The sequence below is a fragment of the Neomonachus schauinslandi genome, chromosome 11 (genome assembly GCF_002201575.2).
Source record: "Neomonachus schauinslandi chromosome 11, ASM220157v2, whole genome shotgun sequence".
In the NCBI taxonomy this organism is placed as follows: domain Eukaryota; kingdom Metazoa; phylum Chordata; class Mammalia; order Carnivora; family Phocidae; genus Neomonachus; species Neomonachus schauinslandi.
The window spans coordinates 87,078,681-87,092,456 of NC_058413.1; the positions used below are offsets into that span (position 1 = coordinate 87,078,681).

General features: G+C 42.9%; 1 protein-coding gene across 1 annotated transcript in view; it reads left to right on the forward strand.

Annotated features, from left to right (window-relative positions):
* Positions 1-7,977: 7,977 nt before the first annotated feature.
* The window catches only part of ETS1 (ETS proto-oncogene 1, transcription factor), a 115,123-nt gene continuing 109,324 nt past the window's right edge, over positions 7,978-13,776 (forward strand). Inside the window, exon 1 of the mRNA XM_044919866.1 lies at positions 7,978-8,046. Within this exon, the coding sequence (XP_044775801.1) occupies positions 7,978-8,046 (69 nt within the window). The remainder of the gene's footprint in view (positions 8,047-13,776) is intronic.

Genomic DNA, 13,776 nt, shown 5'->3' on the forward strand with positions numbered 1-13,776 from the left:
TGCATGGTGGCCAACTGTGAACATTTGCTGAATTTCATGGTTAAATATAGGATTTGAGGAATGACATCTGGAGACGAGGCTGTGGGCACTTTTACTGTAAAACAGTGTACTGAATGTTACCTTCAGTCTTCCAGAGGATGCTCCCACATGAAGCCTGATTGACTAGAAAAAGTAGACTGCTAGTTTCTGCTAGGTTTCAGAGACTAGGATTGACATCGTGGTCATAAAATTCCTCTCATTTAAGAGCAGGCAGGTTTTAATGTATTCCCTTGATGTTTATAAGAAGCAACTCTATTCTTCCCACTGTTCACAATGCCATTCCAGCAGTGTGACTGGGAAGGATTTGTTTCCATGATGAGGAAACATAAAATAGTCTACGAGGTACTCCTTATTTCCTAATTGCTATGGTACAGCAGACTAAAACCGTCTTATATTCTCTTTCTTTTTCAGGACATATTAACGAGTTACTCCTTGAGGAAGGGCAAAGCAATATACTCTTGTAATAGTATAACATAAGTGTATTTTTAGTCTTCCAAGAAAGAATGGTTGATCTATGTCAATTTGTACAGAACTTGAAAGTGTTATGCTTTAGTTAGGAGCTGGGGGTGGTTTAGAGAAATAGGAGATGGCTATGAGTCATGTTCATGCCTCTATTCAAGTAAGGCTTGGAGCACTAATTATCAGTGAAGCAGGGGAGAAGTAAGACTGTGATGTTAGCTGTACCCTAAGTGGCTGCTTTGTGAATTTAGTGAAGGTGACGCATTTAGTTTAAGACACAGAAGGCAACAGCACATAAATCAGAACACTGCCTTTATGGGTCAGGGTTGGCTACTTAAAATAAGAAGGAATGTTTACTACTGTAATGTTGAAATACCCAGTCAAGAAAATGAAGTTCTTAAAGATTTAGGAGCAAGGAAGAGAAGCTATCTCCAATTCTTTGAACTATTTCTCTTTTCTCTTTATTGCAACCGCAAAGTTTCCTTGGGAAACTGTCTAAATATGCTTAAATTTGAGTTCTTGGGGGAATTGAACTTGGTAGCTTTTGTTACACTGACAGATCAAAGGAGAGATCTACTAAAATGACTGGAAAATTACCAATGAACTACTCATGAGAGTTAAGAGAATGATATAATAGATAAACTTGTCAATCTGGTGCATTCATTAGTTTAAAGAAAAATATGATTCTGGGGCACCTGGGTGCCTCAGTTGGTTAAGTGTCTGCCTTACCACTCAGGTCATGATCCTGGAGTCCCTGAACAGAGCCCCGTGTCAGGCTCCCTGCTCAGTGGGGAGTCTGTTTCTGCCTCCCATCCCGACCTCTCACTCCTACTCTCTCGCTCACTCTCTCTCTCTCTCAAATAAATAAATAAAGTCTGTTTTTAAAAAAGAAAAATATGATTCTGCTTGTAGTTAACATTAAAGAAGTCTAATCTTCGTGTTGCATATGGACGGACATCATCACAGGGGATGGATCTTTTTTTTGTTCTAGAGATATCGTCACTCTCTTGGAAATACTCAGACCATGAGACATACTGTTGCACAATCTAACTCTATTTCATGGACAGGTTCTTTCATTCAGTCAACAAACCTGTTGCATGTCTACTATGTAGGGTAAAAAAAGCAGTCCCTACTCTCAAGCAACTCAGGATTTGGGAGCAGAAACAGACATCTATACAGGAAGTACTCTGAACCCCAAATACCAAATACCAAAGTAGGCATATTGTTATGGTGAGTCCCATGGAGGAGGGTCGAGGCTGCCCATCTAACTGCCTAGGAGGTTCAGAAAAAGCTTCCCAAAGAGGTAGTGCTCATTCTGAGTCTTTAAAAACAGATTTTCATGGCATTCATAAAGAAGAAATTCAAACTATTCATTGGAGATTCAAGGTGTTGCCTTGAGGACATGGATGGCAATGTCTTTAGTTTGGCAAAGGTTCTGTCATTTTTCTTTGAATGGATAGTCCTTTTGGAAGTCAAATTCTTTCTCTCCTGCATTCTAGGCCAAAAGGATGTCTTTTTAATACAAATTAATGGGAATCCTAAATTCTTGATATTAGGAGAAATGCTAGTTGCAAATCTATTTAACTTTTGCATAGCAAATTATCTACATTATCTATGTATCATAGCTTTACTCCACAGTTGAATCCTCCACGTGCCATCTTTATACCTAGCATAGATTGTAGCCATGATTCCTGACCTATGAAGTTAACAGGAAGACTGGAGGGTAAGGTCAAAGTTAGAACACAATGCTGTTGTTGGTGGCTGTATAATTTTCACTTCTCTATTATGGAAGGCAGTTTGTACACATTCCTTGTTCCAACAATACCACTTGAAGGTAGTTAATGACAAGAAAAAATATTTTAAGAACTTTTATCATGACAAGGAATTGGGGACAAATTAATTTTACAGTAATAAGAGGCTCATTAAGAAAAGAATAATGCATACATAAAATACAATACTCAACAGCCATAACTTTGGAACGTAGAGCTATATTTCTTGACATAGAAAAATGTTCATAGCATATGTCAAATGTCAATGAAAAAAGCAGATAACAAAATAGCATGCAGACAATTATATCACAAAGGTAAAATTATGATCCTATGTATATGTTATATCTACATTCGAAAAGACATTAAAAAAGACCCAGAGGAACGTTGAACCACGTATTAGGACAATTACCTCTAGATGGTGGGATTTGGGGTGAGTCTGGCATTCCTTTTAGACATTTCTGTGTTTTTATTGTAATTTCTTCAATAAATGTATGTTATTTTGCCAAAAAACAATCATTTTCAAAACAAACAAACAAAAACACCTAAGTGTAGTTTTCTATTTCCCTAAAGGCATAGTGTTTCCTTGAAGAGCCCAGAACCCAAAATGAAAAACAGTGATGTCACAGTGCTCATGTAGAAATGCAGCCAAGGAGGGGCAGAGTTGATGTGTACTGGATTCAGCCTTCATGAAGGCCTCGTCTCTTTGGGATTTCCTACTCCTGCTGCCTCGGCCTGACATACCCCTGCTCCTCCCCAGCCTCTCTGCACTCTGGGCATCCCTCACCCTGCCCCGGAGGGATCTGGGTGAAAGGCAGCATCAACCTGCAGGTCAGGTCCTGTCACTAGGCTTGCGGAGGGTGGAAAGGTCCAGAAACAGTCCACGGGTAGCATGCTTTATGAAGGCTAGAGCTCTCCCCAGAGTCCCACAGAAAACTGTTCAAAGTCCATTACTGGACTGATACATCCACATAAACCAAATTGTTATCTTTTTTGTCCTCTGCACGGATTGAGCATTTTTATCTGGAAAATTGAGGAGAGTGAGGAGAGAGAAGCCCAGGAGAAGGTGGCTGAAGTCCTAGAGTCAGATCTCAGCCTGGCCTTTTACAGCATTGCCTGTGTCTTTCTCCTCATCTGTAAAAAAAAAAAAAGGGTGGGGGGGCTTAGGCGAGTTAAAGGGCGTGTACACGTTTTCTAACTTAACTCCTAGAGTCACCAAGTATAGCGTAGGGCCCGGGGTACAGAGTGAAGACGCGGATGAAATCCTTAAGTTCTAATGGGGTGTGAGTTGGTGAGACAATCAACAAGCAGCTAAGTGTCATATGGGGTGCTGGAGAACACTTCTGTGATAAGGTGACATTAATAGCCAACACTTAGAAATGGATCATGCAACAAACCTATTCTTTTTTTTTTTTTGAAGATTTATTTATTTGAGAGAGAGAGAGAGTGTGCATTCAAGAGAGAGGGGAGGGCCAGAGGGAGAGGAGAAGCGGACTCCCTGCTGAGTGGCGACTCATGGAACTCCATCTCAGAACCCAGAGACCACGAGGACCTGAGCCGAAACCACGAGTCGGACTCTCAACTGATTGAGCCACCCACTGAGGAGCCCCCACACCTATTATTTCAAGTGGATCTTTATTTAGCTCTGCAATCTATTCAGATTCTCTGATTTGAGAATCAAATGAACATCTGATCCACTTTACATTTTTGGTCTTGCGAGACCAAGTCATTCTATTATTCACTAATTTTTTAAAAAAATGAATTCTCTTATGCTGCCTAGTCTGTCTTAAAGTCTGGAGATACAAAGATGAAAAAGGCCTAGTGCCTGCCTTCAAATAGCTCCAAGTTTAGTGGGAGAGGTAAATAGAAACAGATGTTTATAAACCAGTGCGCTGGGCACAGTGATAGAAACACACGTGGGGAACAGAGTGCAAGGGCAGCTAGCCCTGACTGGGGTGAAGGCGAGGGCCGCAGGGGTTCCTGGCAGCGAGAGCTTCTGAGAGGAGCCTCAAAGCTGGAGGAGAAGCGGGTAGATGGCTAAGGAGCAGGAGTACAGGAGGGCATTTCTATCAGAGGGGGTCACATGAGAAGGGCAGGGAAGCGAGGACTGGCCTGGAGAGCTTATGGGAACAGAAGTTCTATGTTTCAGGAGCAGAGGTGCAGTGGGGTGTGGGGAGGCATGAGGGCTGAGAGGCCGGGGCAGGATCCTGAGGATCAAGTCACTTCAGACACATTTATCTGCTACTTGGCCATTGTTGGTCCCATTCAAGAAAAATGAGCTCCGCTTTTCACAACCCTTTCTACATTCTGACAGGCCTATGGATGCTTCTAGGCTAGGGAGTAAATCTTAAATCACACAGTTGTTTTGTACTTAGGTAATAAACATTTATAATGCCAAGACAAAAAAAAAAAAATTGGTCCAGCTGATGTTTCATGTTATGTGGGAGGGAGTTCTCTTTGGCCAACAAGTCAAAAAAAAGTATCACCCAGACACTCCTTTTGCTTTTCCTGAAAGGGTTTATGTCCCAAACAGCTGTTCTGTGTCACAATCTACAAGTGGAAAAAGGGTGAGCTCTTTTTTTCTTTCTCCAAAAAATAATACAGCAGTAATCCATTTCTGTCCCAGAGTTATTTCCTGAGATGAGAGCCCTTGAGTGCCCTGGCAACTCCCTCTGTTCAGCTTCCTCCCTGGGCGAAGGGCTTTTCCCCAAGGGAAGTGTCATTCATCTAACGAAGCCGCAGGAACACAGCCCCGCACTGAATCCACCATATGTGGGGCCCTTGGTTTCCTCCCTCACTCTGTCAGCTGGAAAGAGAAAACATACTTCCACTGAACCTTTCCCCAATCCACGTTGCTCAGAGCGGTGTTGTCTGGCTGGGTGATTGAAACTCTTGATGCCCCTGAGCTGGGCTTCAGGACAAGGCTGCCACTTCCAAAAGTCCTTTTTCTTATTAATACCTAAATAAAATAGGAATTCAGAAGAGGAAAGGTCTTTGCTGCTTGTGGGAGTATAGGGATGACTCATACGGCCACATGGTCACACCTCACACTGTGCAATCTTCCACGATTTCCCATTCCCCACACCTAGCAGAACTGACCGCTTATTTTTTTCTATATTGTTGGTAAACTGCTCGTCACATTATATTATAGTCATATGTAAGTCTGTTTTCTCCACCGTCTGAAGATAGAGACTGTCTTTCTCAGCTTTATTCTGAGTCAGAGAGAATGTAAGGTCCACGAGGTCGGGAATCTTTGTTTACCAAGTGGGTCCCAAATGACCAGAAGGGTGCCTAGCTCAGAACAGGCACGTAGTAACTATTTACTGAATGGATAAGCAAGTTTCTAACAAGGGACGCCTTCACTGTGCTTGTTGCGTGAATGGTTGAGGTCTGTGATGCCTCAGGGGGTCCGTGGAATTTTTTTGGAGGACATCGGAGGGCTGAATGGCTGGCACAAACAGTGCTCCCAAATCTGACATTTCCCAAAGCTATAGGTTGCCCTGTAGGGCCCTGGAGGGAAGACCAAATGTACCCTAGGGAATCTGATCATGGTTAATCCATTCTCAGGATGACACACTCCATGTTGTTAACTTGTAAGTCTCATCCATGAGTAGATCAAAAAAGTTCAAGTAGGGATATACAGGTTGATGATGATTCATTAGGACTTTTGCGTCCGATTTCAAGATTAAAGGTAAGGAATGTTTTAGTAGGAAGGGAACATTGAACTCATTGAGACTGTCTTCACGATATATGGTCAGGACCAGTCCTCACTGACCTATGTTGTATGTACCTTATTCTTATTTCATGCTCAGTGTCCAGCGCAGTCTGACACGCGATCACTGCTCATTATTTTGAGAAATAGGTGATATTAACAGATACAGATTTTAACAAAATCCTTGGACTAGCCTATTTTGATCTTTGTCTCCCCTTCAGCTTCACCAACCGGGGGTTCTTCCAGCTGCCATTTTGCTGCAATGGAGATCAATTCCCCTGAAAAACAAGAGAACAGCATCTTGGTTAACATAGCCTAGCTACCCTTAGTTATTTTATTTTTAAAAATTAATATTATTTTGTCTGCATTTAGTTTTGGAGAAAATGCATCATAAGAAAAGTAAAGTTTTAGTTAAAAATAAGAAGCACAGTTCTGGGTTAAGGTATGTCTTTAGACGGTTTTTAGCTTACTGATCTCAACCATGCAATATTAGCCACTCTGTGAGTGTAGTCCTTAGTTGGTATAATTTCATATTGCTGAGTCAGTTTAACTATATCGTTTAAATACATTTCATAGGAAGGAAGATATGCTCATTGGCTGTCAACTGAATGAAGACAGTGAACCAAAACCACAAATTGAACAAAGACGTATAATACTCTTTTTTTTCTTGAAATGTGCCAGTAGCTTTACATATTAGCAAGAATAAAGGAAAAGACAAGTACAATCCAGAAACAGTCAAGTTAAAACTAAAATGTCACTTCTTTTTTTTTTTAAGATTTTATTTGTTTATTTGAGGGAGAGAGTGATCAAGAGCATGAGTGGGGGGAGGGGCAGAGGGGGGCAGGGAGCCTGACGCGGGACTCAAACTCAGGACCCTGAGATCATGACCTGAGCCAAAGGCAGATGCTTAACCAACTGAGCCACCCAGGCACCCCTAAAATGTCACTTCTTAACCATAGGAATTTGGCCTTCGAATGCTGTGCCTAGGAACTAAATCTTCTAAATCACTCGAGAAAGACTTTTTTTTTCAGTATATAATATTGAGTTTATTAAAGTGTGTGAACTAATGCACTTTAGGAAGCATTTAGATTAACAGAGATGTTTGATACATAAATGATTTTCCTGATGACTGACAGCCAGCTGGAAAATCCCTTCAGCCAGAACATTCCTCAAGCGTTCTTGACAGTCAGATTTTTGGTGTAGATAACAGCTCTGGACAAGAATTACTTCATAGTGTTTCTCCTTTTGTTCCAGATGAATAAAGTTCAGTCCCTTTTTCAGGGTTTCTCTCTGTTTATCTGTGTCTCAGGGTCCTGGTTGATGTGTCTCTTCAGTCGGGCTTTTCCATCCTTCTTCCCCTCAGACCTTTCTTTATTTACTCTTTTATCAAATTTATGCTACACCTGGGTGCTGAGTGCACCTGCTGTGTGTCAGGCCTGGTTGGGGTGAAGGGTGATAGATGGATGGGGATGTTACTCAAAATGACACGTAAGACCTGGTCCTTGTCCAGAAACCCTACAAAAGGTCTTTTTGTAGATGCTTTTCCTGCTTCTTGACTTTAGTTCACAGGGGCTGTGCACTATCCCTGCGACTTTGCAGCCAAGGGGCTGCCCTTTCTCTGTGTGTCTGGGATCCATCATTTCATCTTTATGAATTCTCGTTTCCTTCTCTGTAGCATAAAGAGGTGAACTCTAGGGGCCCCTGGGTGGCTCAGCCAGTTAGGTGTCTGACTCTTGATTTCAGCTCAGGTCATGATCTCAGGGTTGTGAGATCGAGTCCCATGTCAGGCTTCGCGAGGAACCTGTTTAAGATTCTCCCTCTCTCCCTCTCCTACCCCTCCTCCCCTCTTAAAAAGAAATATTAAAAAAAAGAAGAGGTGAGCTCTACGGTTCCTAGGAGACACCCAGTTCTACGATTCGAACCCCCTTTGGCTTCTAGTGCACACACTGGTGCATCCAGTGGCTCAGTGAAGGCTTTCTCCCACGCAGGTGCTGAGTGAGGATGAGCTACTTTGTGGATTCTGCAGCAAGCGGCCCCGCCCCTTATTCAGCAGCGCGTCCTGCAATGGCGGTAAGTGGGCCCCCCTCCCTGCTCCCCCCTTGCCCACCCTGCCTCTCCTGGCTTCCCCCTGTTTCCGGTATTCTGACCTCTGTTGGACAGAGAAGCCCGGACCTGACTCCAGATTTGGAATCAGCCTTGAATCTTTTGGAGGAGCTAAATTGTGAGATCATCTATCTTTTTATCAGTACATAAAGTAAAAATCCAAGACTGATGGATTTGCTGAGAAAGGTTTTTTTAGTGTGTTTGGGTTTCAGAGAAAATGACTCAAACTTGATTAATGGTTAAAGCCAGGTGATTTTTCACTGCTCAGTTCACTTGGTGAAGATTTTTCACATATTGATATACCTTAGGCTTATCTTAACATAGTTAAATTTATTTTGGGCCTCATAAGTAAAAGCTAAATAACACAAGCCTTCTAATCACAGAATTTAAAACTGGGAAATGTAACAGTAAGTTTACAGGAAAATGTTATAAATCCCAGAATAAGAGAGGTAAAAGGAACTTTAAAATTAGGACTAGATAAAGTTTCTTGCCCTTAGGGAAGAAGACCCTCACCCAAGCTATGTGTTGATCAGTAGAAATGTTTAGATGAATTTCTTATAAATTGATTGTGTGAGCGATCCCATGATGCTATCATCGATCAATGGCAATGTGGAATGAACTTTAATATTAGCTGATGTATTATTAACTATTCATTATAAATTCTGTATGTTTTCATATGAAGAAAGCCAACATAAACGTTGAACTTTTTTCACTTATTCTGGAAATGGAACTTTTTTCACTTATTCTGGACAGATAAGTTTAATGTTAAGTCTTCCCAGTACATTTATGGGTCTAAATAGACACCAAGAGATCTGAGCTCTTTTCTGACTCTGGTCTTGGACTGTCCTGCCTGATGTTCTGCAGAATTTTTCACGCTGGTATCCTTGAATTAACCATGCCTGCTCACTGTAATTGTATTTTGAAAGATCTGATGTATTTGCAAATTATTTTCTGTAGCATTGAAAAAATAATTGCCCAAAAGCTATTCTATATTCAAGGAGTCATTATCACTACTCTACTGGCTATTCTGAAACACCTGCTTTTTTCTCTTTTAAATGACTGTTGTTTTCATATAACCCTCATTCACTTTTCTAAAAAAATTAGAATCAGGAAAAAGTTTAGAGTACAATTAACACCAGAAATATATTTAGAAATACACACACACACACACACACATACAGACACGCAACATGTCCAGACCAGCAGTCACTCAGTTTTGCTTAACAGAAATCGCCCAGAGACTTGGACTTGCAGGTCAGAGAAGGGGCTAGAAAAGTTGCCAGGGAAAGGCTCCTCCTGCTTCTCACACAGAGGTTATCATCTGAGGTCAGCACAAATTACACTAAATTTTTCTTAAAAATGATATTATAGAGATCTGCTAAAACAAATAAAGGGTATTGGGATTTCAGGGCAAAAAATGTCATTGGCTTAGAAGAATAGATTTAAAAGCCAGTCTATGTTAATTCTCTTTACCAGTATGGGTAATCAAAGTAAACAAGATTAATAACTTCTCCAAAAAAGCAATGCCATGCAAATTTGTGTGCATTGTATTTTAGACACCGAAATACATGGTATTACAAGTATTCAAACTACAGATATAATATTAAATAATTCTTGGCAGGGTATCTGGAAAATGCATGCAATTAGAAAACCAAACCAAGCTCTGGGTACATATTTTTAACAAACGACCCCACCCCCAGCTGAAGACACTGGCTAGTTTTAATGCATTTTAAATGGTTTCCATTGGTTGCAAAATAAAGAACTCATTTACCCCCAGCCCCAAAAGCCATATCTGAAAAGCATTATCAATGTATGGGATCCTTTTTGCTGTGAATTTCAGAGTCGCTTGGGTAAAAGCAGAAGGTTGCATAAGAACTGCTAACTATTGTTCCAGCACTTTCACGCCTAACTTCTCTCTGGGCCTCAGTTTCTCCATCACTGGGACTAGTTAGGCAACTTTTCAGAACCATAATGCAAGCAGGCAAGTCCTATAACTTCTTCACCTACACACTCTCCCTAATACGGATGAATGCATGAATAAACAAACAAACAAACAAAGAAATAAAATGCATCAGTACGAGCTCAGGTTCAATCAACCAGCCCCTGCAGAGAACCTCCAACCTTGGCCTGCACAGTAAGAAACAGTCAAAGAATCTATAAATTGTCTGCAGACCCTAACCTTGGGACACTGGCATTAGCGAAACTAACAGATCTCACACCCTCAATCCCAATCTAAGATTTTGGGAAGGAGTGAGCACAGCTTCATTAACTTTCCCAGACAAGAAAGTCAAAGCCACAGATATCAGTGTCTTCTCAGTTTCTGTTGGAGCCTCTCTATCTAGAGGTCAACCCACAGTACTTAATCCGATAATCCGCGTCCTCCTGCCTGGTGCCCTGGGCTCCAATTTGGTTAGGCTGGGCCAGGAAGAAAAGAAACTCTGTCTCGGGTGTGGGAAGTTGAGGGTGGAAGGAAAACTATAATTTTTAATTGGGCTGATTGTGCCCCCAGGGGGATATTTGGTGATATTTTTAATTGTTAGAAGTTGGGAGCGGCATCCCTTGGCATTTAGAGGGTAGAGGCCAGGGAGGTAGCTAGCCATCCCACAATACACAGTACAGTGCCCCCCACAACAAAGGATTATTCGGCCCCACATGTCAGTAGTGTTGGGGAGGAGAAGCCCTGGTGGCAGTAGCCCCAAGATCAGGTTTGAAGGCAGGATGGTGCTGTGTGTATAGACTGGTCTAAGCGGGTCTTTGCTGCATGTAAATTACTGCTTCAGAAAGGGAAGTCTTAAAAAAAAAAAAAGTGAGACTATATTCGTGTTATGAGGGGTTCTGCTTAGGATGCTTCTTTCATTGTTCAATCTAAAGTTTGGTTCAACGTAAAACAGGCTATGAATATTTTCTAGTTCCCAAAGATGACTAATTCTCCAATTCCTCATTCATAAATTAGAGGTAGCATCAGCATGACTTGATCATTTGTAGTGCCAGGGGAAGGCTGCAAATCATCCCAGCAACAGTTATGGACTTCATGCCACATTATCTGCCTCAGGGTCAGCTTGTCAAAATCAGGATGCATGCTTTCCTCCTTGTAAGGTCAGTCCTTCAGGAGCTGATGGTCATGAATGAAGTGATGTCATAGCCGGGAGGTCGAGCAACAACACTTTGGGGAGTTGTCTGGCCATTGTGTGGGAGGGGGTGACGTTTTCAGGTACGAATATGGGTTGTGTGTCAGGGACCCTTTCATCCAACGGGAGGAAGTGCTCCTTCCTGTTATGCTACCTCAGCAAGCCCATGGTGAGCCCTGGAAGTCCCCAGCAGTGCTGGTCTCTTCGTCCCCTCATGCATCATCCTCTCCTCCATGCCACCGAGGCTGCGGAGCTGGGGGAAGGCGGGAGTGGGAGGGATGGGTCACTCCTGGTTTTGACCAAACATGTCCCAGTCCTTGGCCCACCTTGAAAGCAAGGAGGATGTGTGGAGGAGGTCCCCCCGGGATTAATGACCCCTGGGCCATGCAAACTTTAGGAAGCACCTTGAACTGTTCAGAGGAAAGGACTAGCACTGCCCACTCACCTCCTCTCAGAGTGAGGCCTCCAGGGATAGAGTAATAGGCCCGTACAAGAGAGGCTGTCCTCAGTGCCAGGTCATGTGGAAGACACCAAGGCCTGAGAGGTTGGTCCCAAATGCCAAAATTTCCTAGGATAAAGCTCTGGGTTTAGGGAACATCCCATGTCCTCTGAGATGGGGTAATTGCATGAAAAACTTGACATTCTTCCACTTTCTGGATCGAATGTTCTTCTCTTATAAATATGGTCACTATATTTCCTGAATGAAAAGAAGTGTTTCAGAAACTGTCCAACAAAAGCCCTTTTTTTTTTGACTTGTGACTTTCTTATATGAATAGTATGAATGTGATCATACTTACTAGACACTTAATTGCTATAATTGTGTAGAATAACATGCTATGAAGCCAGGGCTCTTTCAGACGTGGGATCACTGAATAATTTGGGTGATGTACATATGCCGGAGTGCACATCAGACGTCAGTTTTCAGGGGGCCGAGGAAGGCTGCCAGCCACTGGCTGGTTTCAGGCGTTGGCCTTTGTCCTTCCTGTCCTTTTCCGGTGGAACTCGTGAGGCTGGCAGGCCTTCCGGATCTCCAGTGTGGTGCCTGCAAAAGGGAGTAGCGTGGCCATGGGCCTTTGCTAAGCTCGTTGCAACAATGAGCTCCAAACCATGCCCTCAGGCACAGCTTGCCAACACAGAGACCTTTGAGATTGGATCTCACCAATCACTTCATGGTTTGAGCAAATCCTCTTTTGTACATGTTCCTTCTTCCTTCTGTCATTGATTGATGGATCGATTTTTTTTTGGATACATAACTCTAGTTCTACCTTCTGACCCTCTGGTGAGACAGGAGGGGGACCCACATTGTTCTTACCTCTTTCACATGAGACAGGGGACAGCCTGCAGTCTGGACCAGGCAGCTGTGGAATGCAGCCCATCCAATTATAATGGAAAGCACTTTGGAGTCAGAGAGATGTGGGTTAAATTCTGGTCTCTTACTCCTTAACCATGTGACCTTGGACAAATTACTTAACCTCTCTGAGCTTCAGTGTCCTATTCTGTGTAAGAGGCAGAGTATAATTTTGCATGCAAGACCATCATGATGGTTCAGTGAGGAAATTCTTGTCGAGTGCCTCCCACAGCTATGACCTTAGCTAATTCTCTCTCCCTTATGTTCACTGTCTCTTCTCTGCTCTTCTCCAGACTCTTTGATTATGGTGGATGGAAACATGGAGGGAGGAGTGGAAATGATTCCACTTCTTGTCCATCCGAGGGTGTTGCCAGGGCAAGATGGGGGCTACTGGGGTGAAGATGGAGACATTCTTATTGAGCAACCTCCTTGCTTCATCACTACCCTGCACCAGAAACAGCTCCCTCACCACCAGATCAAAGTTCCCTTGTCATGGGCTGGTGGTTTACAACCCCATTGTGTAAACAGACCTGGTTCTCTTATCTTGAGTAATTGCAGTTTAATTGGGCCTCCTTGGGAAGCAATTCCCTGCTTACCCAGGGCTGTTCGCACACTCTTCACCTCCAGCCCACATGTCTCAGGATTGCAGCCTTGCAGTGGTCACCGGGGAGTCTGCGCTGTCCCTGGTCCTCTGGGGAAGGGCTCGCGCTTGTCGCTGTAAAGCCTAGCACAGTACGCCCTTTCCTTTTCTGTGCGGATCCTGGAGAACAATGGATAAAGCATTTGGGATTAGAGAAGTAGAAACACACAAAAGAAATGTGGAATATAAGTGAACACTGGAAAATGTGGGTTTTTTGTTGTTGTTCTTTTTCTCCTTGTTGCTTGGGATGGCGATGGCTTTACCCCTGGAGAAATTGCTGGAGCATAATGCTTAGGGAAATTATTTACAGCCATAACTCTTAGTGCTGTTCAGAAACATTGAAGGAAAGAGTGATCACGTGTATTTTTCCAGCATCTTAAAAAGGGGGGCTTTTCTAAAATACTGGGTTCAGTGAGCACCAGCTAGAGAATTTCGGAGCCAGGACACAACCTACAGGTCATCTCCCGGTATCAGGAACTTAAGGTCCTCAGAGAGTAAATAAGTTGCCTGAATTTACAGAGCCAGCGGGAAGTGGTGTGTGACCCAGATCTCCTGACTCCCAGCTAAGGACACTCCTTACT